A 20,574-nucleotide genomic window follows, 5' to 3' on the forward strand; every position below is an offset into this window, starting at 1 on the left:
ATGCTCATGTAATATCGGTGATAAAGCAAAACCTAGAACAAAATTCTCTTTTCAAGTCAATATTTCTAGATCATATGACAGTAATTTTATAAGGTGTAGCTAAAAAAAGAAGCCTAGCTTTGAAAACTGTCCAAAAGATTCAAAATCTGTGAATTAGGCAATGGCAAGAGAGTCACACCTATTGCCACGCTAACAGGAAAGACTTAAATAATGGACTCAGTGCCTGGCCATGCGAGTCAGCCACTTAGTCATTTTTCTAGACGCTATCCATCATTGAACACATTCCCGAATTTCATGCAACCTAATTTAAACGTCTATCTGGCTGTTCTGATCGGAATAAACATTCAATCAAGGTAAAAGCTTGACAACCCTGACACCTAGTGGCTGTGAAGAAAATGGTGATGATCAGCTTGGGAAAATTAGCTAGCTAGTTACTGTGGCAGTCTCTCACAAACACATAAAATTTAATGATTACTAATATTTTTTAAAAATACTATTTCAGAAAGCAACACTATAAAAGTATATTTTTCTCTTTATTTATTTATTTGGAGGTCTATACAAGGAAGCTAAAAGACCTGCATTTGTAAAGCATATTTTCCTTCAACCTTACACATCTAGCAAAATTCCACTAACCTTCAGAAATCAAACAAGAAAACTAAAGATTGATTAATTTTGGCATATTCATGATTATTCCCCTTAATTTTTATGTACATCTACATCCTTTTCCTGACCATCAAGTGGTTTTTCTTCTCAAGTATCCCCTTGTCAAATGTAAAAGCCATCTGGCCAGGTCATCACAGAGGTTTCCTTTATGACATTGAGGCAGCCTTAGTCAAAGCATAGTTATATCTTCACAAACTAGCAGGAGTTTTCTTTAAAGTAAGTATAAGGACACATGTGGAAACCCCCAAAATGCACATCTAAAAACAAGGACCACAAAGAATGCTTCAGGAAGCCATATGAATGCAGCAGGTCAGCACAGCACGGCACAACCTATTTCTGCCCTAAATATTAGAAGATAAGTCTCCCCAGATCCACTTAAACCCAACAGGCAGGAATGGCAGGAAGCATAAAGTGTTCATCTCCACCAAGGAGAGTCTCCTACCTGCTGACGTTTGAAGGCTAAATAATCCAGATTTTCCAGCTCCTTTCCAAGCTTCTGATAGGTTTTCTGGAGATCAGATTTATTGGAAACATTTTTAAGAGATTCAAATGTTCTTTGAAACTGAAATTGAAAACAAAGGAAAATAATTAAATAGCAGTTCATTTTTCTCAAATGCCTAACTACCCAAAACAGAGAAATAGTCCACACTGAGCCTCAGTTTCTCTCACTCATAATAGAGATAAAAAATGCTAATTGCCTTTCAATGAAATAAGAAAGATTGATTATAAAGAATTAGAAACTGTATTATAAGTAAAACCAACATTATTATATGAATGGGAAGCATGTTTAGTCTTCATTCCAATAAAAGAACATACTGCATTTTTTTAAAAATCTGTGTTTTAGATTACAGTGCTACTTTTAAGGGAAAAAACTGTGATGAATGTACAACTTCAAATCACAAGGAAGTATTAGAGCGCTCACATTCTAATCATGGAAACAAATACATGTAAAGGTAGTCACTTGCCTCGGTAGAAATATCTATGCAAAATAAGCACCCTACAAACTTCAGCCAGGAAGATCTCTCAGATATTATATTTTGAGAAGGAAAGAAAACTAACATTTTGGTGATCGAAGCATATGCAGCACGTTCAGCAAACATTTATTCATTTCTGCTCTATAACAGATGAGTTATAAAATCAGCTCTGCTGAATCAGAATGCTTCTGCTCATTTTTAAGTCAGATACTAGATAAACACAAAGGAGACAAATTGCAGTAGATCACAGAATATTCTGCTGCTAATAATTAATTAAGCAAAGGGAGCTCACACGAAATTCAATTCTTGGTTTATTTTAGTAAATTAGAACATACTTTGGAAGATTAGTGATTGAAAATGTCAAGTAATGTCACTAGCAATGACATTTGCATTTGCTCTTTCTTCATGTCATTTATTTCCCATATTCTCACTGCGTGCCTTTAGACAGATTTCTACAGATAGAAACGTCACCATCTTAAATACAGCAGAATTCCACTGTGACTATGATGCTTTGAGACAGGCTAATAAGATTTTATAGAATATTATTAAGTTTCCAGGGAAATGATTTGACCCTTACCATCCAAACTCTATGGAATAAGTTATATTATAATGGCATTCTATTGAATTAAATCCTCAATTTCATGAAAGTATCATGTTTATCTCAATCCAAAATGACAGAGGAAAAAGAAATGGGAAATAACAGTGCTAAGCTTACACAGCTACAGTAAATTAAATTCAACAAATAATCTTTTAGAACCTACTATGCACAAGGTACTATGAATATAAAACATATTTCCTACCCTAAAGGAACTTACAAGCTACAAGGAACTAGACGTGAAACTCAGAAATGGGAAAGACGCTGACATTTATTGAGTGCCTGCTCAGTGCCAGGTACTTTGTGCTTTTTTTTTTTTAAGATTTTATTTATTTATTCATAGAGACACAGAGACAGAGAGAGACATAGGCAGAGGGAGAAGCAGGCTCCATGCAGGGAGCCTGATGTGGGACTGAGATCCCAGGACCCTCGGATCAGGCCCTGAGCCGAAGGCAGACAGGCAGGTGCTGAACCACTGAGCCACCCAGGCATCCCTGCTTCGTGCTTTCCAAATTAATCCTATTTCTCTCCCCATTCTACAGTGAGTAAACTAGCACTCAGAGAGTGTAAACTGGGTTTTTATTACAATGTTTATGCTCTTTCTACTATACCACTTACTCTAACAAAAGGCAAGGTAGTAAAGAGGGGGAAAAAAAAGAGAGAGAGAGAGATAAAAGCAACGTGCTAAAATAGAAAAAAACTCATTATACCAATCTAGGGACTCAGGCTACACAGAAGACATGAAGCAATCTAAATTGGGCTTCAAATGAAGGACAAGTTCTCAGAGCCTTAACTGGGAACAGGTTCTGCCCATCAGTTTAAACATAGCCAAAGTCTGCTCATTTTCCCCCTTTTACAGCACAGTAAACAAATTTATCTTGATATAATTATAATGACTTTTATATTAATTATCTATCATGTTGTGTGATCATTCTGTGCCTTGCCCATTTCTTGGTCCCTTTTCACTACATTCAAATGGAAACACCAAATCTAATATTCTAAACAATTTAAGTAATTTTATCTACAATTAATATAAACTATTTCACCAATCTGTTAAATTCTAAACACTTTATTTTCCCTGAAAAACATTAGCTCTACTTCTTAAATATATTTTCTTCACATTTATTTCTAAGAAGCTTCAAATAGGAACTTTAAGGTAAACACATTCATTAGTCTTCAAAATAAAAACCATGAAAACCAAGCAATATGCCCAGGGTCAAAGAAGAAAGGAAGAAAACCCAGCAAGAATACATCATCACAAAATATTTCTATGAAAGATCAGCTTGTGTAGAGACTTTTAAGTTTGATCTTTCATTATCAAGACTCACACTCTTCATTTATTGATACCAAATAGCTCAAAGTACTCAAACTATGATGATTCGTTTATTTAAGTAGATTTTTTTCCCATACAACAAATAATTGTCAAGGAGAGGTCATACAGTATCTGTAGTATACTTTAGGTTAGATCCCTACTAAACACACTCCATTTCTCTCTATGTGTGTGCGTGTGTGTGTGTGTGTGTTGTGTGTGTGTATTTAAACATGCTAAAGAGTAAAAGCAATAATTTTACCTTGCAGATAAACAATGCTGATGTACAAATGATAAAACTAAGATGATGATTAAAGTGAGTTTTAGAGATTTTACTTTTAAGAAATTAGATGTTGACTTCATTTGAGGATTTTTCATTCCAATAGGCCACTGTACTTGATCACTGAAATAGACCTCTTGAGATTTTCTCATTAGTTCAGTGCATTGCAATTTCATTATGTTGACTATATCTCAAAATAAATGATCTCTCAGTTGAAGATATGTTGGGAAAGGAAGCAGAATTAATTGAAGAGATTTTAACTTTCTTAGATTTTACTTGTTCAAACTTTTGAGTGGAAATTTAAAATGAGCAAAGAAGCCCCAATAATTTATTGAACATTAAATTTATCCTGTGTTAATTTTTTCTCTTGTCAGAATATTCAAATATAAAAAAAAAGCCAAGTGAATAAACCTGACCATCAAACAAGCCTAGAAATATTCTAAAACTGCCAAAACTGAATATCAATATGGTCTCTGGATTAAGAAACAAATGCACATTCTGTCCTATCTACCTTATCAAATATCACAGGGCAGACAAGACAAAAATGAGAAGATGCAAACATTATCTCTAAGCTCAAATTTTGCTATTAAAATAAGCACTGTAAATACCTCCAGTGTGTTTTCTCATCAAATTCTTTTCTGTTCAGATTTTAGTTCAGGATGGCAATGTAAGAAAGTCTTGAATTCACATCCTCCCACAGACACACTCAAATGACAGCTATATATGGAACAATCTCCTCTGGAAAAAAACTAAAAACTAGCAGAGCAACCACTTCACATCAAGCAAATGAGAGGCAAACCACATCAAAGCAGGTAGGAAAGGCTGAGATACAATCTCACCATAAACCCCATATCCCCAGCGTGGCAACCCACATTTGGGAGGAAACTTGAAATCCACAGCTATTGCCCGAGTGTTTTTTGTTTTTTGTTTTTTTTATTTTATTTTATTTTACTTTATTTTATTTTATTTTATTTATTTTATTTTATTTTATTTTATTTTATTTTATTTTATTTTATTTTATTTTATATTTTATTTTATTTTATTTTATTTTATTTTATTTTATTTTTTATTCCCCGAGTGTTAAAGGGCTTGTACACCATGCCAGGCATGCCAAAATTTAAGACCAACACCTGAGAAAAACCTAAAACAAGTGGCTTTGAAGACCAATGGGGATCATGCCCACAAGATCCACAGGGCTGCGGCACACTGAGAAATGGCTCTTAAAGAGCTGTATGCAGCAGCTCCCGGGTGGCTCAGTCAGTTAAGCACCCGACTCTTAATTTCAGCTCAGATCATAATTTCAGGGTCATGAGACTGAGCCCCACAGTGAGTGGGCTGTGAGATCAGTGGGGAGTCTGCTTGAGATTTTCTCTCTCCCTCTCTCTTTGCTCCTCCCTCCCTCAAAATAAATAAATCTTTAAAAGAAAAAAACTCTCCTCAGCAGGGAGTTCAAACCAGGCCTGATCCCAGGACCCCAAGATCATGACCTGATCTGAAGTTAGATGCTCAACTGACTGCGCCACCCAGGTATAACTTTTCCTTTTTTTTTTTTTTTTAATTTGATTTATTTTTTTGAGGAAGAGAGGAGAATCAGCCCTTTGAAAAGTATCCCAACTGTATGTGAAGACTCATTTGCCAATTTTATTTTATTTATATTTTAATTCGTATAGTTTTAACAATGTTACACTAATTTCAGGTAGACAGTATAGAGATTCAACAATTCTATACATTACTCAGTGCTCATCAAGATAAATGTACTCTTGGAGTGCCTGGGTGGCAGAGTCAGTTGAGCATCCAAGTTGGTGTGGTTCAGGTCTTGATCTCACAGTCATGTGACCAAGCCCTGCCACTGGTTCCACACTCAGTGCAGAGTCTGCTTGAAATTCTCTCTCCCTCTCCCTCCACCCTCCCCACCACATACTCTCTCTCTCTCAAAATATAAATAAACCCTTAAAAAAAAGTATACTCTTAACCTCCATCATCTATTTCACCCATCTCTGGTAATCACCCACCTCCATCTGGTAATCATCAGTTTGCTCTCTATAGTTAAGAGCCTGTTTCTTGGTTTGTCTCTTTTTTCCTTTGTTTGGGTTTTTTTTTAACTCATTTCCATTCCAGTTAACAGAATGTAATATTAATTTCAGGTGTACAATATAGTGATTCAACAGTTCCATATAAAAACCGGTGCTTATCACAAGTGCACTCCTTAATCCCCATCACCTGTTTCAACCACCTGCCCACCCATCTCCCTCCATCAGTTTGTTTTCTATAGTTAAGAGTCTGTTTCTTGGATTATCTCTCTTTTTTTCTTTCTCTCCACTCATTTGTTTTGTTTCTTAAATTCCACATATGAGTGAAATCATATGGTATTTGTCTTTCTCTGATTTATTTCACTTAGTATAATACTCTCTAGCTCCAGTCACGTCATTACAAAAGGCAAGATTTCATATTTTATGGCTGAGTAATATTCCATTGTATGTATATGCCACCTCTTCTTTATCCACCCATCAGCTGATGAACACTTGGGCTATTTCAACAGTTTAATTATTGTAGATAATGCTGTTATAAACATCAGGGTGCATGTTATTCCTTTAAATTAGTACATTTGTATCCTTTGGGTAAATAGCTAGTAATGCGATTGCTGGATCATAGGGTAGTTCTATTTTAAACCTTTTAAGGAAACTCCACACTTTTTTCCACAGTGGCTGCACCAGTTTGCTTTCCCACCAACAGTACAGGAGAGCTCTCCTTTCCCGACTGCCTCAGCAACACCTGTTGATTCTTGTGTTGTTGATATTAGCTATCCCAAGAGGTGGGAGGTGTTACCCCATTGTGGTTTTGATTTGTATTTCCTTGATGATGAGTGATTTTGAGTATCTTTTCATGATGTCTGTTGGCCATCTGGCTGTCTTCTTTGAAAAAATGTCTCTTCATATCTTCTGCTCATTTTTTAATTGGATTATGTGGGTTTGGGGTGTTGAGTTTTATAAGTTTTTTATATATTTTGAATACAAATCCTTTATCAGATATGTCATTTGTAAATAACTTCTCCTATTCCATGGCTGCCTTTTAGTTTTGTTGATTATTTCTTTCATTGTGCAGAAGCTTTTCATTTTAATGAAGTCCCAAGAGTTTATTTTTGCTTTATTTCCATTGGCTCAGAAGTTGCTCTGGCCAATGCCAAAAAAGTTACTGCCTGGTTCTCTCCTAGGATGTTTATGTTTTCAGCTCTCACATTTAGGTCTTTAACCCATTTTGAATTACCTTTGTGTATGATATAAGAGTATCATCCAGTTACATTCTTTTACATGTTGCTATCTAGTTTTTCCAACACCATTTTCATCCACTGGATATTCTTTCCTGCTTTGTCAAATACTAATTAACCATATAGTTCTGGGTTTCTGGGTTTTCTATTTCTGTTCCACTGATCTACATGTCTATTTTTATGCCAGTACCATACTATTTTGATTTGTACGGCTCTGTAATATAACTTAAAATCCAGAATTGTGATGCTTTAAGCTTTGTATTTCTTTATCAAGGTTGCTTTAGCTATTTGAGGTCTTTTGTAGTTCAATCCAAATTTTAGGATTGTTTATTCTACCTCTGTGAAAAATGCTGTTGGTATTTTGATAGGGACTGCATTAAATGTGTAGATTGCTTTGGATAGTATAGACTTTTTTTAAGAATTTATTTATTCATGAGTGACACAGAGAGAGAGAGAGAGAGAGAGAGAGAGAGAGAGAGAGGCAGAGACATAGGCAGAGGGAGAAGCAGGCTCCATGCAGGGAGCCTGACAGGGACTCGATCCCGGGTCTCCAGGATCAAGCCCTGGACCGAAGGCAACGCTAAACCGCTGAGCCACCTGGACTGCCCTAGTATAGACATTTTAACAATATTTGTTCTCTCAAACCATGAGCATAGAATTTCTTTCCATTTCTTTGTGTCATCTTCAAGTCCTTTCACCAGTGTTTTATAGTTTTCAGAGTACAGATCTTTTACCTCTTTGGTTAGCTTTTTTTCTAGGTATCCTGTTTTAGTGCAGGTGTAAATGGAATGATTCTTAAATTTCTGTCTCTCCTGCTTCACTATTGGTGTATAGAAATGCCACAGATTTGTGTATGTTAATTTTGTATCCTTGACTTTACTGAATTCATTTATCCATTCTAGCAGTTTTTTGGTGGAATCTTTTGGGTTTTCTATATATATAATCTGCAAGTGGTGAAAGTTTTACTTCTTCCTTGCTTGGATTGTTGTATTTTTTTTTTCATCTTGGTGGAAAAAACCATCCTAGCCTCGGTATGGCTAGGACTTCCAGTACTATGTTGAACAAAACTGGTAAAAGTGGACATTTCTGTCTTGTTCCTGACTGTAGAGGAAAAGCACTCAGTTTTTCCCCATTTAGGATGCTATTAGCTGTGGGTTTTTCACATACGGCCTTTATTACTATCCCTACTTTCTTGAGGCTTTTTTGTTTTTATCAAAAATGGATGGTGTACTTTGTCAAATACTTTTTAAAATATTTTATTTATTTATTATGAGAGACACAGAGAGAGACAGAGGCAGAGACATAGGCAGAGGGTGAAGCAGGGTCCATGCAGGGAGCCAGATGTGGGACTCAATCCCAGGTCTCCAGGATTACACCCTGAGCCAGAAGGCAGACGCTTAACCACTGAGCCACCCAGGTGTCCCGTCAAATACATCTACTGAAATAATCACCCGGTTTTTATCCTTTATTTTACTAATGTGATGTATCAGACTGATTGATTTGTAAATATTGAACCAACTTTGCAACCCAGGTATAAATCCCACTTGATCATGGTGAATGATTTTTTTTAATGTATTGTTGGATTCAGTTTGCTTGTTTTTTGTTGAGAATTTATGCATATGTGTTCATCAGAAATATTGGCCTATATATAGTTCTCTTTCTTTTGTGGTGTCTTTAATCTGGTTTTGGTATCAGGGTAACGCTGGCCTCACAGAATGAATTTGGGGGGTTTCCTGCCTTCTCTATTTGTTCAAATGTTTGAGAATAGGTATTAACTCTTCCTCCAATGTTTTTAGAGTTCACTTGCGAGGCCATCTGGTCCTGTAATTTTGTTTGCTAGGAGTTTTCTGATCACTAATTTCTTTGCTAATAATTGGACCGTTCAAGTTTTCTATTTTGAAAGTTTATATGTTTCTAGGAATTTATCCATTTCTTCTAAGTTGTCCAATTTTTTGGAATATAGTTTTTCATAATATTATCTTAATAATTGTATTTTCATGCTGTTACTTGTTGTTTCTTCTCTATCATTTGTGATTTATTTGGGTCCTTTCTCCTTTTTTGTTTATGTCTGGCTAAAGGTTTATCAATTTTATTGATTTTTTTTTTCAAAATACATTTCCCTGTTAGGACCACTTTTGATGCTTCCATAAGGTTTTGGGCTGTTGTGTTTTCATCTTCATTTGTGTCTGTGTATTTTATTATTTCCTCTTTCATTTCCTTTTTGATCCATTCACTATATAGTGGCATGTTATTTAGCCTCCATGTATTTGTGGCCTTCCCCGATTTTTTCTTCTGGTTGATTTCTAGTTTCATAGTATTGTGGTCATAAAAGATGCATGGTATGACTTCAATCTTTTTGTATTAGTTGAGGGCTGTTTTATGACCTAATATGTGATCTATTCCGGAGAATGTCCCATAGGTACTTGAAAAAATGTGTATTCTCCTGTTTTAGGATGGAATGTTCTGAACGTATCCTGTTAAGTCCATCTGGTCCAGTGTGTCATTCAAAGCCATTGTTTCCTTGTTGATTTTTTTGTTTAGATGATCTGTCCAACGATGCAAGTGGATGGTTAACATCCCTTACTATTATTGTATTATTATCAATTAGTTCCTTTAGTATTATTGTTAACTGCTTTGTGTATTTGGGTGCTCCCATGCTCAGTGCATAAATATTTACAATTTTTGGACTCCCCTTTATTATTATATCATGCCCTTCTTTGTCTGATATAAGTATTGCTACTCCAGCTTTTTTTTATATTTATTTGCATGATAAATATTTCTCCATCCTCTCAATTTCAATCTGTACATTTACAAAGTAACTATTGATTTTTATGTATTTATTGCCATTTTATTACTTGTTTTATTGTTGTTTCCAAAGATTTTCTCTGCCCCTTTCTTGTATTTCATTCATTTTTTGCTGATTTTCTTTAATGATATATTTGGATTTCTTTCTCTTTATCTTTGCCTGTTTAGTAGTAGTTTTTGATATATCATTACCATTAGGTTTGTATATAACCTCTTCTTCAAATAGCAATCTATATTAAGTTGATGATCATTCAAGTTTCAATTATTTTCTCTTCTTCAATGTTTTAGGTATATATTATTATATTTTATATCCTTTTTTAATGTGAGTTCCTTGACTGATATTTACATAAATATTCATTTTTACTGCTTTTGTGTTTCCAACATAATTTATACTATCACTTTTTTGTCTCTCCTTTCCACTCAGAGTCCTCTTTCATATTTCTTGCAGAGCTGTTTTAGTGGTCATGAACTACTTTAGTTTTTCTTTGTCTGGGAAACTCTTTATTGCTCCTTCTGTTGCTGAATAGATTATTCTTGGCTACAGATTTTTCCCATTCAGAACTTTGAATATATCATGCCACTCCCTTCTGGCTTGCCAAGTATCAATTTAGAAATCTGCAGCTAGCTCTTTGGGTATTCCCTTGTAAGATAAGGAATTCTTTTATCTTGCTACTTTAAGATTTTTTCTTTATCATTTTATTTTGCAAATTTACATACAATATGTCTTGGTGGTGGCCTGCTTTCGTTGATTTCTTTTTTTTTTTAATTTTTATTTATTTATGATAGTCACACACAGAGAGAGAGAGAGAGGCAGAGACCTAGGCAGAGGGAGAAGCAGGCTCCATGCACCAGGAGCCCGATGTGGGATTCGATCCCGGGTCTCCAGGATCGCGCCCTGGGCCAAAGGCAGGCGCCAAACCACTGCGCCACCCAGGGATCCCCTTTTGTTGATTTCGATGGGAGTTCTCTGTGTCTCCTGGATCTGCATATCTGTTTCCTTCTGCAGATTAGGGAAGTTTTCAGCTATTATCTCTTCAAAGAGATTTTCTGCCGCCTTTTCTCTCATCTTCTAGGATTCCTATAATACAAATATTACTTCATTGGATGGAGTCACTGAGTTCCCTAAACCTATTCTGTTGCATAATTCTTCTTTCATTAGCTTCATTGCTTTCTATTACTTTGTCATCTAGATCATTAATTGATTCCTCTGTTTCTTCTAGCCCGCAATTCATTCTATCAAGGGTGTTTCTAATCACATTTATTGTATTCTTCATTTCTAAATCTTTTTTAATTCTTTTCTATGTGTAAGGATCTCACTGATATCTTCTATGCTTTTCTCAATCCCAGTGAGTATCCTTATGATTGTTCCTTTAAGTTCTCCACCATGCAAATACTGAAAGTTTGATTTCTTACTTGCTGATTTGGAGGTCTTTTATTTCTTTTTGTTGTCTGATCACTGTGGCTAGGACTTACGGTACTATGTTAAATAACAATGGTGACGGGCACTGAGGAGGGCACTTGATGGGATGAGCACTGGGTGTTATGCTATATGTTGGCAAATTGAACTCCAAAAAATATATAAATAATAAATAATAAATAAAAAAATAAAATAAAAACAATGGTGAGAATGGACATCCTTGTCTTATTCCTGACCATAAAGGAAAAACTCTTAGCTTTTCCCCATTGAGGATGATATTAGCTGTAGATGCTACATATGTGGCTTTTGTGATGCTGAGGTATATTTCCTCTGTCCCTACTTTGCTGAGGATTGTTGTTTTCTTAATCAAAAATGAATGCTGAATTTCCCAAATGCTTTTTTTGCATTTAATGACAGGCTCATAAGATTCTTATCCTTCCTTTTATTAATGAGGTGTATCACATTGATTTGTGGATATTGAACCACTCATGCAGCCCAGGAATAAATCCCTCTTGATCATGGTGAATAATTCTTTTAATATACTGTTGGATTCGATTTGCTAATATCTTGTTGAGAATTTTTACATCTGTGTTTATCAAGGATATTGGCCTGTAATTCTTTTTAAAGGAGCCTTTGGTTTTGGAATCAAGGAAATGCTGGCCTTGTAGAATAAGTTTGGAAGTTTTCCCTCTATTTCTATTTTCTGGAACAGTTTCAGAAGAATAGGTATTAAACTCTTCTTTATATGTCTGGTAGAATTCCTCTGGGAAACCATCTGGTCCTGGACTTCTGTTTGTTGGGAGATTTTTTTAAGGATTTTATTTATTTACCTGAGAAACAGATATCAAGAGAACATGATGGGGAAAGGGGTAGAAGAAGAAGCAGTCTCCCCACTGAGTAGAGAACTAGAGCAGGGCTTGATCCCAAGACCCTGGAATTATAACCTGAGCTGAAGGCAGATGCTTAACTGACTCAGGCACCCCTCCTGGGAGTGATTACTGTTTTAATTTCTTTGCCAGTTTGGGTCTGTTCGGATTTTCTATTTCTTCCTGTTTCAGTTTTGGTAGTTTGTAGGTGTCTAGGAATTTGTCCATTTCTTCCAGATTCCCTAGTTTGCTGTTATATAGTTTTTCATAATATTCTCTTATAATTTTTTGTATTTCTGTGATGTTGGTTGTGATCTCTCCCATTTCATTTATGATTCTATTTACTTGGGTCCTTTTTCTTCTTTTTGATAAATCTGGCTAGGTGTTTATCAATTTTATTAATTCTTTCGAAGAACTAGCTCCTAGCATTGTTGATCTGTTCTACTGTTCTTGTTTAGCCTTTTTTTTTTTTTTTTTTACTTCTGTAGCATTTATTTCTGCTCCAATCTTAATTATTTTCTTCTTCTGCTATCTTTAGGCATCATTTGCTGTTCCTTTTTTAACTCCATTATGAAGGTTAAGTTCTATATTTGAGATTTTTCTTGCTTCATGAGGTAGACCTCTACTGAAATATACTTCCCACTTAGGACTGCATTTGCTGCACCCCAAAGGTTTGGAACTCTCATGTTTTCAGTTCCATTTACTTCCATGTATTTTTATTTCATCTTTAATTTCCTGGTTTACCCATTCATTCTTTAGTAGGATGTCCTGTGACCTCCATGTATTTGTGGTCTTTCCAAATGTTTACTTGTGGTTGACATCAAGTTTTATACCATTGTGGTCTGAAAATATGCATAGTATGATCTCAACCTTTGGTACTTGTTGAGGGCTGATTTGTGACCCAGTATGTGATCTATTCTGGAGAATGTTCCATGTGCACTTGAAAAGAATGTGTATTCTGCTGCTTAAGGATGAAATGCTCTGAATATATCTGTTAAGTCCATCTGGTACAGTGTGTCATTCAAATCCACTGTTTCCTGGTAATTTTCTGCTTTGATGATCTGTCCCTTACTTTAAGTGGGGTGTTAAAGTCCCCTACTCTTATTGTATTATTATCAATGAGTTTCATTATATTTGTTTTTTTTAATTTTTATTTATTTATGATAGTCACAGATCGAGAGAGAGAGAGAGGCAGAGACATAGGCAGAGGGAGAAGCAGGCTCCATGCACCGGGAGCCCAGTGTGGTATTCAATCCGGGGTCTCCAGGATCACGCCCTGGGCCAAAGGCAGGTGCCAAACCGCTGCACCACCCAGGGATCCCAGTTTCATTATATTTGTGATAAACATAATGAAATTATGTTTATATAATTGGGTGTTCCCAAATTGAGGGCATAGTCAAAATTGTTAGATCTTCCTGATGGACAGACCCCTAAATTATGATATAATATGATAATTCTTCATCTCTTGATACAGTCTTTGTCTTAAAATCTTGTTTGTCTGACATACGTATGGCTACTTTGGCTTTCTTCTGATGTCCATTAGCATGATACATGGTTCTCCATCCCCTGACTTTCAATCTGCAGGTGTCTTTAGATCTAAAATGAGTCTCTTATAGGCAGCATATAGATGGATCTTGTTCTTTTTTTTTATCCATTCTGATATCCTATGTCTTTTGATTGAAGCATTTAGTCCATTTACATTTAGAGTGATTATTGAAAGATATGAATTTACTGCCATTGTGTTATCTCTAAAGTTGGTTTTCTGGTTCCTTTCTCTGTTCCTTTCTAGTTTTTGTTGCTTTTGGTCTTTTCCCCGACTCAGAGTATTCCCCTTAATATACTATAGGGCTAGTTTAGTGATTGCTAATTTCTTTAGTTTTTGTCTGGAAAACTCTTTACCTCTGCTTCTATTCTGAATGATAGTCTTGCTGGATAAAGTATTCTAGGCTGCATAATTTAACCTAATTTAACATAATTTAATTTCAGCACACTGAATATATCCTGCCACTTTTTCTGGCCTGTTAAGTTTCTGTGGACAGATCTGCTGTGAACCTAATCTGTCTTCCCTTGTAAATTAAGGATTATTTTTCCTTTGCTGCTTTCAGGATTCTTGTCTGTATTTTGTGAATTTGACTATGATATGCCTTGGCAATGGTCAGCTTTTATTGATTTTAATGGGAATTCTCTGTACTTCTTGGATTTTGATGTCTGTGTCCTTCCCAAGAGTCGGGATATGTTTAGCTATATTTGTTCAAATAAACCTTCTGCCCCTTTTTATGTCTCTTTATCTTCTGAGATTTATATGATATGAATGTTTTTATGTTTTAATACGTCGTGAGTTCCCTATGTCTATCTTTGTGATCCATCACTTTTGTTTCCCTCTTCTTTCAGCCTCATTGTTTTCCATAATGTTATCTCCTATGCCAATGATTCATTCCTGTTTTATCCATCCTCATTGTTACAGCACCCATTTGGGTTTGCATCTTGGTTATAACATTTTTAATTTTGGCCTGACTAGAGTTTGGCTCTTTTTTTCTCTACAGTAAGGGATTCTTCTATGCTTGTTTCAAGCCCAGGTAATATCTTTATAATCATTATTTTAAACTCTAGTTCAGATATCTTACTTTTATCTGTATTGATTAGATCACTGGCTGTCCTTTCTTCCTGATCTTTCTTTTGGGGCGAATTCTTCCATCTTGTCTTTTTTGATGTTAAAAAACAAAGTAGTATAAAATAAAAAATTTATAAATCAATCAATAAATAAAGGAAGCTAGATTGTAGGTGTGTTTTGGTCTTCTTGTTAAAAGAGACTTGGTAGAAAACAGGAAAAGAAAAAATTTAAAAATTAGGGCACCTGGGTGGCTTAGTCAGTTGAAGCATCTGCCTTTGGCTTAAGTCATCATCTCAGAGTCCTGGGATTGATGCCCCCTTGGGCTCAGCAAGGATTCTGCTTCTCCCTCTTCCTCTGTCCCTCCCCCTGCTTGTGCTGTCTCTCTTTCTCAAATAAATATATAAAATCTTTTTAAAAAAATAAAAATTTTACAAAATTGCTCTTTCTGTATCCAAACAAACAACAAACTCATAGGAAACTAGATCCCGTTTCCCTTAGAGCTGAAACTTAGAGTAACACTCCTATGATCAGAACACTTGATATGTATGAGGTTTTGTGCTGGTCTTCTGGGAGGAGGGGCCTGCTATTCTGATTCTCAGATGAACATGCCCTAGGGGAGTTGAATCTACAGGGCACAGGGGGGCAGCACTTTGTGTAATGACTCCATTCTCCACTTGGTGGCACTATTTAGTCACTGAGGTTGACCAGTGCTATTGGGCAAGGGGGTGAAAATGGCTTTACCAGTCCTCTCATCTCAGGAGTGGTAAGTTCGCACCAGCCACTCTTCAGGAAGCCCTCATACACACACAATCACCACCGTCCCCTGTGTCCCTGGCTTCTGCCCCACCTTCACCTTGTCTATGTCCAAGCTGTCCACCTGCCAAGCACAGCTGTGTTTCAAAACCCCCACACTTCAGAAGCCCCAGAGTGCAGACCATGCAGGTCCTCTTGGGGAGGATCTCACCACTCTGAGGCCAGTGCCAGCTTGTCCCAGGAAACAATCATTGGACCATGCAATCACTGGACACACAGCCAGCATCAAAGTTTGCTGCCCTCAGCAGTGTCTTCCTTCCTATACTGGTGAACAGGGCATCTCAATGGTGCCCATAGCATCCTTTGCCCACAAGAGGCCATATCACCTCTACAAATGCACTCCAAGCAGGATAATCACTTCTCCCCAAGCCACCTAGGGGTATGTTCAGACCATGCTACCCACTACCAGGGCTCTGCTTTGCTTCCCCCATTGGAGTACCACCAGGTGTGACCCTAGCTATGGTGCTGACCTCTGAAACTTCAGATTCTTTGCTCTGCTGTTTATAGAAAACTGGTGGTATTAAAACTCTCTCCTTTTTTCCAGTCAATGTTTTTGGGGAACAATTTTCTTGTGCCATACCCTGTGTGCATTTTCACTTTATTTTTTCATTTTTTCTTTCTCTCTCATTCTGTCTTACTAATTTCTCCTCAATCAGGGTTTCCTCTCCTGCAAAGCTAGAATGGTTCTTTTCTCCCACAAATCAATTCTACAATTCCTATTTTCCATGCACAGTTTTTTCTGTTTGTAGACATGCAGCTTTGTTCCATGTCTACAAAGACTTCTAATTTAATACTTTTCTGGACGTGTTTGAGGGTAGAGGCAAGCCTAGGGTCACCCTATTCCTCTGCCATCTTAACTCTCCTGATCAGATAAAAGGTACTTTAAAACAAAGACCATAAATGATGAAAAAGAAGGACACTACATAACAATAAAGAGATCAACTAAATAAGATGATATAACATTTGTAAATATTTAAGCACTCAACACAGGAGTACCCCAATATATAAAGCAAATATTGATAGACCTAAAAAGAGTTATACAAACAGCAATAATAATAGTAGGGGACTTCAATATCCCATTTACATCAGTGGGTAGATCATCAAGACAGAAAATCAATAAGGAAATATCAACCTTAACACATTATACCAGATGGACTTAACAGATAAATTCAGCACATTCCATCCATCCAAAAGCAACAGAATACACATTCGTCAAAAGTGCACATGTAACATTCTCCACATTAAAACATGTTAGGTCAAAAACAAGCCTTAACAAATTTTAAAAGCTTTAAATTATACTAAACATCTTTTCTGAACACAATGTATAAAACTAGAAATTACTTACAAGAAAAAAACCAGAAAACTCACAAGTATGTGGAGATTAAATGATATGCTACTGAAGAATGAATCAATGAAAAAAATAAAAAGATAAAAAATAGTTTGAGAAAAATGAAAATGTAAATACAACATGACAAAAGTTATGGCATCTAGCAAAAACAGTTCTAAGAGGGAAGTTCATAAGCAATAAATGTCACCTCAAGGAACAATAAATATCTCAGGTAAACAACCTAACTTTAATGTAACACTCTGTGTCAACTATACTCAAATTCAAATAAAATAAAACAAAACAAAAACCCATGAACTTTTAAAAAGCTTTTTGAACTTTATACTTCAATATACTAAAATAAAAAACAAAGACTTGCTGGAGTGGGGGACACCAGTGTGGCTCAGTGGTTGAGCGTCTGCCTTCCCCTCAGGTTGTGATCCTGGGGCCTTGAGTTCGAGTCCCACATCAGGCTCTCCAGAGGGAACCTGCTTCTCCCACTGCTTATGTCTCTGCCTCTCTCTCTCATGAATAAATAAATAAATAAATAAATAAATAAATAAATAAATAATTTTTTTAAAGTTACTGGAGGGAAGGGAAATAACAAAGATCTGAACAGAAATAAATACAATAGAGACCAAAAGGAAAATAGAAAAGATCAATGAAACTAAGAACTGGTTCCCTGAAAAGATAAAAAAAACTAACACACCTTTAGCTAGACTCATGACAGGGTGATACTACAGAAATACAAAAAATGATAAGAGATTACTATGAACAATTATATGCCAACATATTGGACAACCTAGGAGAAGTCAACAAATTCTTAGAAACCTACAATCTTCCAATACCAAGTCATGAAGAAATAGAAAATCATAACAGACCAGACACTAGGAAGGAGATTGAATAAGCAATCAAAACCTCCTAACAAACAAAAGCCCAGGACCAGATAGCTTTACTAGTGAATTGTAGCAAACATTCATAGAAGATTGAATGACAATTCTCAAATTTTTCCAAAAAATAGTGGATGCAACACTTAGAGACTTACTTTAAGAAGGCAGAATTATCCTGATACCAAAACCAGACAAAAATGTCACAAGAAAAAAAATTATAGGCCAATATTCCTGATGAACATGGATACAAAAATACTCAACAAAATATAAGTAAATTGAATTCAACAATGCATTAAAGGGATCATATACCATGATCAAATGGAATTTATTCCTGAAATGTAAGGATGGTTCAATATACATAAATCAACCAACATAATACAGCATATTAACAAATTGGAATAATAAAAATCATATGATGATCTTTTTCTGCATCTGAAAAAACCTCTGATAAATTTAACTCTCACTCATGATAAAAACAAAGTGGGTATAGATGAAACATAGTTCAATATAATAAAGATCATATATGACAAGCACATAGCTCACATAATAATCAGTGATGAAAAACTGAAAGTTTTTCCTCTAAGATAGGAAACAAGGCGAAGATGTCTACTCCCACTTTTATTCAACATAGTACTGGAAGTCCTAGCCAGAGCCATTAGCCAAGAAAAGGAAATAAAAGGCATCCAGATTGGAACAAAAGAAGTAAAACTGTCACTATTTGCAGGTGACCAAGTATTATATATATAGGAAGCCCTAGAGGCACATGGGTGGCTCATTTGGTTAAGTGTCTGCCTTCAGCTCAGGTCATGATCTCAGGATCCTGGGATCAAGCCCTTCATCAGGCTCTCAGTTTGGTCTCTCCCTGATCCTCCCTCTTTCTCGCTCTCACTGTCTCTCAAATAATTTTAAAAATAAAATAAAATAACCCTAAAAACTCCACCAGAAAGCTGTAAAAACTAGTAAATGAATTGAGCAAAGTTGCAGGATACAAGTCAATATATAAAAATCTGTTGTGTTTTTATACACTAATAATGAACTATCAGGGAAAGAAATTAAGAAAATTACATTTACAATGGCATCAAAAAGAATAAAATATCTAGGAATAAGTTTAACCAAAGAGGTAAAAGACCTATACACTGACATCTGTAAAACACTGATGAAAAACCTGAGGACAACACAAATAAATGGAAAGATATTCTGAGTTCATGATTTGGAAAAATTATTATTGTCAAAATATCCATACTAACCAAAGCACTCTACAGGTTCTATGCAATCCCTATCAAAATTCCAATGGTATTTTTTTCAGAAATTGAAAAAATAATCCTAAAATCTGTATGAATACCCAAAAGACCCCAAATAGCCAAAGTAATCTTGAAAAAGAACAAAACTCAAAGTATTGTGCTCTCCAATTTCAAACAACAAAGCTATAGTAATCAAAAAATTATAATAATAGCATAAAAACTGACAAATAGATCAAAGGAACAAAACAGCCCAGAAACAAATCCGCACATATATGGTTAATCAATTTATAACAAAGAAGCCTAGAATATGCAATGGGGAAAGGACAATGTCTTTAATAAATGGGTGTCTAGAAAAACTCGACAGCCACATGCAAGAGTGAAACCGGACAACTATCTTATACCATACACAAAAGCTAACTAAAAATAGATTAAAGACTTGAATGTAAAACCTGAAACCATATAACTCTTAGAAGAAAAAACATAAGCAGAAATCCCCTTCGTGTCAGTCTTGGTGATAATTTTTTTTATTTGATACCAAAATAAAGGCATCAAAAGCAAAAATAAGGGGCACCTAGGTGTCTGCATACCACTGAGTGTCTCTCTTTGGCCCAGCTCATGATCCTGGGGTCCTGGGATCGAATCCTGCATTGGTCTCCTAGCAGGGAGTCTGCTTCTCCCTCTGCCGATGTCTCTGCCTCTCTCTATATCTCTCATGAATAAATAAATATTTTTTAAAAAAAGCAAAAATAAACAAGTGGAACTAAAGCAAACTGGAAAGTTTCTGTGCAGCAAAGGAAACAATCAACAAAATGAAAATACAACATACTGAATAGGATAAAATAGTTGCAAATCATATATCTGAAAAGTGGTTAATATCCAAAATATATAAAGAACACAAAAACTCAATAGCAAAAAGACAAACAATCTGATGAAAAATGGGCAGAAGATCTAAAGATACATTTTTCCAAAGAAGACATACAGATGACACACAGGCACATGAAAAGGTGCTCAAGGGCAGCCCCAGTGGCGCAGCGGTTTAGCGATCAAGTCCCACATCGGGCTCCCTGCATGGAGCCTGCTTCTCCCTCTGCTGTGTCTCTGTCTCTGTCCCTCTCTCTCCCTCTCCATGTGTGTCCCTCATTAATAAATAAATAAAATCTAAAAAAAAAAAAAAGAAAAGAAAAGGTGCTCAACATCACTGAGCATCAAAAAAATGCAAATCAGAGCACAAGGAGATATCACCTCACACCTATTAGAATGACTATTACTAAAAGGCAAGAAATAACAAGTGTAGGGAGGATATGAAGAAAAGGGAATCCGACAGAAATTGAAGATGGCGGAAGAGTAGGGTCCCCAAGTCACCCGTCCCCACCAACTCACCTAGATAACTTTCAAATCATCCTGAAAACCTACGAATTCTGTCTGAGATTTAAAGAGAGAATAGCTGGAATGCTACAGTGAGAAGAGTTTGTGCTTCTATCAAGGTAGGAAGATGGGGGGGGGCAGGGGGGATAAAAAGGC

At 35.8% G+C, this 20,574-nt stretch overlaps 1 protein-coding gene across 7 annotated transcripts in view; it reads right to left on the reverse strand.

The window, feature by feature from the left end:
- Positions 1 to 20,574, reverse strand: part of CTNNA3 (catenin alpha 3) — a 1,666,571-nt gene that overhangs the window by 1,479,531 nt on the left and 166,466 nt on the right. For all 7 annotated transcript variants that reach the window (XM_038534069.1, XM_038534067.1, XM_038534068.1 and 4 more), the window contains one exon: positions 1,106 to 1,225. In XM_038534069.1, the coding sequence (XP_038389997.1) occupies positions 1,106 to 1,225 (120 nt within the window). The remainder of the gene's footprint in view (positions 1 to 1,105; positions 1,226 to 20,574) is intronic.

The sequence above is a fragment of the Canis lupus genome, chromosome 4, assembly GCF_011100685.1.
Source record: "Canis lupus familiaris isolate Mischka breed German Shepherd chromosome 4, alternate assembly UU_Cfam_GSD_1.0, whole genome shotgun sequence".
Taxonomy (NCBI): Eukaryota; Metazoa; Chordata; class Mammalia; order Carnivora; family Canidae; genus Canis; species Canis lupus.